Source organism: Cystoisospora suis (genome assembly GCF_002600585.1).
Source record: "Cystoisospora suis strain Wien I chromosome Unknown contig_2705, whole genome shotgun sequence".
In the NCBI taxonomy this organism is placed as follows: Eukaryota; Apicomplexa; class Conoidasida; order Eucoccidiorida; family Sarcocystidae; genus Cystoisospora; species Cystoisospora suis.
The window spans coordinates 3,231-9,645 of record NW_027155501.1 but is presented as its reverse complement, the minus strand read 5'-3'; the positions used below and the strand labels follow the sequence as shown (position 1 = coordinate 9,645).

The window sequence follows — 6,415 nt, the reverse complement described above, 5'->3', positions numbered from 1 at the left end:
TAGGTGGGGCTGGGTTGCTCCTTCTGGCCAGACGTTGACCCGTCGAGCCAGCCTGCGATCACAAATCTTTTTATGGTAAGATTGAGCCTTCACGGCAGTACCTCACCCATTCCCTCGATTCGGGAATTCGGGAGCTGGTACGTGCCTTCACTCTCGAAGCAAGCGTCAACAGGCCGCCGCTCATTTCTTTCTCACTCTCTGAAGCAGTTGCTCAGTCGTGCATGGCACTTGCAGAAGCAGCAGTGTCTGCACGGCTCCGTTACTCTGTCAAAAAAAAGGCGCCAGGGCGCGATGCGTCCTGACGCCGCGGCCCTAGGACGCGGTAAGGATAGCCGGCGGTGTCCGTGGTCTGTGCAAGTGTTGCTGAACGCGGCCTTTCCCGCCCTCCATGGCGGCTCCGAATAATTACAATCACGGATGCCAATATCTCACCCAGTCCCTCCATCTCGGAGTTTCGGTGATGATTTACGCCTTCGCACAAGAGTCCAACCGCTCATTGCTTCCTCACTTTCTGTCGCACGCAAGCCCGGAATCGCTGCGGCTGCGCACGGCACAGTTGTCTACTGCACTAGCGTGCGCTTGGGGTTCCGGAGATACGCGGGGCGCAGGATACAACGAGGGCCGGGTGGTGTCCTCTGATTCTCAACAGGCCTTTCGAACGCACACACGCCCTGAAGCCTTGTCGTGACAAAAGGAAATGTTGTCAATGTCGGCAGCATAAAAACTGAAACAGCTGAGCGCGCCCAACAGCATTTCAACGCTACAGCAGGCACTAGCCGCTGAGTGGTTTTCTCGGGTCCCGGAAGTGAGCACCCTCTACCGTCGTAGGCTAGCGAGGACGAGATGTCCCCTTCGCGCCCGCCACCTCAGCTTGTCCAGAGAGGACGGATTACCCTCCACCGTGTGACAACTACACAGTTTGGGAGAAAGGAAGAAAGAAGGACGGAACACAGGCTTCCGTCAGCTATTCCGCCTCCACACTACACGCACAGGAGACCTAACTGCCGTACATCCATGCCGAAGCGGCCGTCCCTATTGCGCCACCCCCTTTCTCTGCTACTTCTCTCCCCACAGATGTGACGTACAGTCTCCGCGGTCTTCAGCCGGAGACTGTTTCACAAGGCGTACTCGTGACGAAAGTCCCAGCACGGTGAGGACTACGCACCAGTCAGCACCCCTGCAGCGCAGTCTCCCTCAGCTAAGTTGGCGACTGTTCCCCACGCTTGCGATTAGAGTCTCTCCACACGCTACCACTTTCAAGGATCTGCCGTGCACACGATGACTCCGCGGGCGTGTGCGAAGGCAGCTACGGCGATAATTAAGGTGGTCCCGAGAACATCCGAAAGTGTCGGCAACCAAACCGTAGCTCCCAAATAACACGACGGCCAGTGACCAGCACCTCAGCAGTGTTGGCGAAGGCTTAAAAAGACAATAGGCGGCCCACCAGGACACTGTCCGGAGGTATCACTGGTACACGCAGACCCTCCGAAAGCCTCCCCAAGCGTCGGAGTCGCCTCACGGCAAGCGATAGCGGAGAAGTTGTCTGCAATCAGCGGGACACTACTCCCTAACTGTGGCGTACAGCCTGTGGTTTATCCCACCGGGTGTTCCACGGAATCCCTCTCGTGCAGTGGTAAAATTCCCCACTAAAGACGTCCGATTGCACGGGTGGGACGTTCACTTCTTCACGACCGGGTTATTCCAGACCCTCGTAACTGTGAAACACCATCCACCACTTAGGGTCCCAAGTCGTAGCCACGGCACGATTGTGTGAGAACTGTACTTCCCCGAGGGCCAATACCTAACCACGCGCGGAAATCACAATGTAGCGTTTATTGGCGTGCGCATCAGACACGTCCGGCAATCACCTCACCATCTAAGCGTCTGAGAATGTCATCCTCTTCCTCTTGCTCTGGAAGCAACACACCTCTAGAAGTCAAATGGATGATCTCAACGCGCACACTCGTCCTCAAGCAAATCGGAAAGCCAACCTGCACCGCGAGAAGATAGGAAGAGGAACTCAGCTCTCGAACACCTTCCTCAACGTCAGGGGCCTTGGCCCCGACACACATCCGGAAATTAGAAGGTAAAGTCCATTCACAAATGTATGCTTCAACGTTGGGACTCTCAGCCCCGACACCTCTCCAGAAGAGAGCAGGTAAATCAGCTCAAAAGCATGTCTTTCTCAAAGTTAGGAATCTCGCAGCGACACACGTCCGAAGGTCAAAATGGAAAGCCCATTCACAAATACATCTCCCAACGTCGGGAGTCTCAGCCCCGACACACGCCCAGAAACCAAAATGTAAAGTTCATTCACAAACAGCTCAACGTCGGAAGTCTCAGCCCCGACACCGGTCCAGAAGTTAAATGATAAAATGACAGCACTAACACATCTCCCACTGTCGGGAATCTCAGCCCCGACATACGTCTAGAAGTTATAAAGGCTGAAACCAGCTCTCGCACGCAGCCCTACGCGTTCAAGAAGCTCTACTTAAGCCACCTTCGAAGAGATAAACAGACTCGCCCTTCACGGGGAGGAAATCTCATGTCGGGACCACCCCACGTAACGTACCACGCGAAGGTCAGCGGTAAGAACGTCCCCCGAATGCACCCCTCAGCGTCTAGAACTCAGCTCGGGTATATGTCGCGCAGGGTCAGGATAAGATTGCCACACGAACGCATCCCCAAGCGTCGGGAACTTCAAATGTAACACACGTCGCAAGGGTCGACGATAACGCTCACTCCCGGACGCATCCCCAAGCGCCGGGAAGCCTAACTCCCACTCCGGCTGCGAAGTGTCGAGGTCCGGTCAACGCCCGAACACATCCCCAAGCGTCGAGAAAGTCGGACCGAACACGCTCCTCGGAGTTCGGACGTGAGGTCAACTTCCGAACGCATCACCGAGAGTCGGAAACCTCGAACTGAGCTCCCGTCGATAGGTCAAAAGTACACCCTAACTCCCGCACACATCTCCCAGCGTCAGGAAGTTTGGTCCTGTCACTCAAGATCCCAGTCGACACACACGTTGGAATGAACATCCCAAGTCATCCCGCATCATACCCGTGAAGCTAATCAAACGGAAAGGTACATCTGCACAAAAATCACTTTTCATTCAACGGAATCCATTCCTTCATAATTCTACCTTCGCAAAAGAAAAGAACTGAACTCATCTTGGTCGGCACCCCCCCCGACAGCAAGCTCTTACCGGCACCCCTTCGGCAACCGGCCTGCGATCACCACCGGCGGCTAACCCCGTCTAGCCGGTTGGGCTGCTAGCTCACCCCTGGCTAACTAGCTGTAGCTGGCGACCAGCCCGTTGGCTCCACTAGCGACTAGCCAGCTAGCCACGACTAGTGACTAGCCAACTAGCCACCGCCCATAACTAGCCAACTAGCCTCCGTCCCCAACTAGCCGACTAGCCATCGGCCACAACTGGCTAACTAGCCAACTGCCAGGTTCGACTAGCCAACTGACCAGCGCTAGCCATCCACTGTCGCCTTCAAGCGGCCCTCGATGTGTGGTGACCAGGGGGGCGAATATCTAGATTCTCGCACCAAGTCTTGTTCCAGCTTATACCTTCAACTATATTCCGAGCCCCTTGAGCACCCCGGAGTGTCATAGCTATGCAGTGACATCCTGGGTAGAAAATCTGGCCAACAAACATCCAAAGAAGAACACGAACTTTTCCCAGGGTACACAAATGGTTGCTCGTGTCATGAAAGACGAGCAAATGTCGAGGACGACAATGAGAAGGGGGCATGAGTCAATGAAATGGACCTCCCCCTTGCGCAAGGTGACACCGCTCGTAGGGCCTTCCCGAAGCATTACAGTCACCCGACGGTCGCACGGGAAAGATGAGAACTTGCACGATTTTCCCTGCCCATTTGTCAAAGTGAGCAAGGAGATGAAAGAAAAGTAAAAAAGGTAAAAGGTAAAAAGTCCCTCTTCCTTCTTCATTCTCCCGAGGGGAAAACCCTTTCCCTCTTCTCTTCTTTCCCCGTCCGCCCCTAGTCTTACGTCGGTCGGGGCGGCCCGGGAGTCCCCCGGCATCTCCGGCCGAGACGTGGTAGCTAGCCAGCACGGTTTGCAAGCAGCCGTCGTCTCCGGCGTCATCCGTCATCTAGCGTCATCTTTCCCGCGTCATCCGTAATCGAACCCGGGACCCCTTGCTGTTGAAGTGTAATGCAGTCCCGCAATGTTTCTGCTATCTTTGTCAGTAAAGTCTGACTAAATTTGTCAAAACGTGCAATGTTATTTGTATTTAAACACACACAAAAATGGGACAGAAATGCTGTGGGATACTGCATGTTAAGCCGGGGGTGCATGTGAGCCGAGGCGAGTGGTTTTGGTTTTCCTTACGTTTGGAATGTGTGCGGACGCGTGACTTTTTTGGAGAGTCGTGCTTTGATAGGTCTGTATGCGTGGCCACCTATTCGTGAACGCTGTGGTGTGTTAGCAAGTCACGATTGCCAAGAACTGGAACATGAACTGTCGCAGACTGGTCGGACGCTCTGCCAACAGAAGTGACGCGTTTTCTGTGGCGAAGTTACCGCCCGAGAGGAGGGAGCTCGCGGAACAGCCTGCATGTGGTCCCGCCGCGGGCTGTACGTCACAGTTTGAAAAGGAGTGTAGTGCTAGCCTGGCAATCCGACTCCTGTACCCGTTCCTGGAGAAGAGTCACCAGGAGGTCTAGTCGTGACACGCAGGCTCCGCCCTGCACTGCCTTCGGCTGCCGGCCGCTAGCTACAAACCCACCTAGCTGAGCAACTAGCTAGCCACCAGCTAGCTATCTGAGACTGGCGACTAGCTAGCCAGCTGTTACTGCCGACTGGCTAGGTACCGGCCACTAGTTACTAGCCGGCTACCTGTATCAAGTGACGGGCTGGCTAGCGGTGACTAGCAATGAGCTAGCTAGCTGGGGCTAGCGACCAGCTAGGGAGCCGTAACTAGTTAGCCACTTTAGCCTGCCATCTGCAACTAGCCAGAACGGGCATGTACGCGACGCAAAAGAGGGGAAATCCAACGCTTCTTTAGAGCGCACCCCGCAGCTCACGACAAAAATCAACCCCGCGTAACCCGAGTTCATCTGACCAGTTTGACTGCCACTCTACGTACTGCCCGCAAAGACGCTACCCCCATCATTATTCACAGTCAGAAGAAACGCAAAAGGGTCATGAAGTAGCAAGTGAAGCGCAGGAGTGTCATGGAGCAGCCGCTGACATACGGTAACTGGTGACATATCCGAAAAGTATCACGAGTCGTCACAAACCTACCGCTTGCCGGAGTCCCGGTCTCTAAAAAAATGAACACCAGGAGGTTCTGAGGACGGGAAAAGTTCCCTGCTCAGAGACTCCGTGTAAAGGCGAGAAGCAAGGGCGAGCGAACACCCTAAGGTACGGACACCGGCACCTCGAGAATGATTACACCATCACAAAGAGCGCTGCGGAGCACAGGGATCATCGAACACTGCGCGGTGAACCGCAAGCAAAGCAGATAAGGAAAAAAGCTCACTGGGCACGGCGCAAAAACTCTCTTCTCTCGCAAAAAAAGGTAGTCTTCTTTCCTATGCTAAGCTGCCCGCTCTGAACCCAGGCCGGGGCCGGACAGTTAGCCGGGGCGGCCCGGTTGTCAACCGCTAGCTCCCGGGCGAGCCCGGATACGTAGCCAGGGCAGTATTCGTCATCTTACTACGTCACGTTGTGACCGAACCCGGGACCCCGGGTTCATAGTCCGTGGTCTCGGCACTGCGCTAGTGACGCTACAATACAACGCTGTTTAGCAAAATTCCGTGGCCTCTTGCAGTGTAGCGTGGTTCTCCACATGTGGACGTTTGGTAGGAGAAAAGGGTTACCAAAGGCGATATCAACTCCGCGGCCATCGGTCCTGGAACCACTTGGTCTCCTGTCAGTGGTCTTAGCGTCAGAATACACTGCTTTTTCGCAACCGCAACTTTGGTCAGGGATGCTTCACAAGACCGTCCCTGTCAGACTAGCCACTTGGCAAGTATAGGTTCCTCGGTTTCAGTCAGCCACTAAAACGTAGGAGTGCATTACTACGCATCATGAGACTGGCCGCTCTGGTGCGATCTGTGGTCGTGCTCCGGCGCTTCGAGCGAGACGGCCCTGGACCCTGACGCCCGAGCACTGGAACCAGTCACGTGGTACCCTCCTGGTTTCTTGCTCGCATGAAGGCAAAACAGGCGCTGCGCCGAACTCGGTGGCCGCTGCACCAACCCTCTGACCGGCGCTACGGGGCCTGTCACAGTCAGCTGGTGTGCCTCTACTGATGAGTCTTTCGACTGCTGCCCTTCCGCGACGCTAATAACGGGGTCCGGCAGTGAAGTCAAGGCTACCCTCCTTCCCGATTGTGACGTACAGCTTGTGGTAAGTAGGACCACCAACTGTTCCACGAGAGA

At 55.1% G+C, this 6,415-nt stretch overlaps 1 protein-coding gene across 1 annotated transcript; it reads right to left on the bottom strand.

Moving 5' to 3' along the window:
- Window positions 1-3,438: 3,438 nt before the first annotated feature.
- On the bottom strand, window positions 3,439-6,405 carry CSUI_005600 (uncharacterized protein). The gene has a single exon (XM_068065771.1). The coding sequence runs from the start codon at window positions 4,111-4,113 to the stop codon at window positions 3,622-3,624; it is 492 nt and encodes a 163-aa protein (XP_067922254.1). The 5' UTR covers window positions 4,114-6,405; the 3' UTR covers window positions 3,439-3,621.
- Window positions 6,406-6,415: the final 10 nt, after the last annotated feature.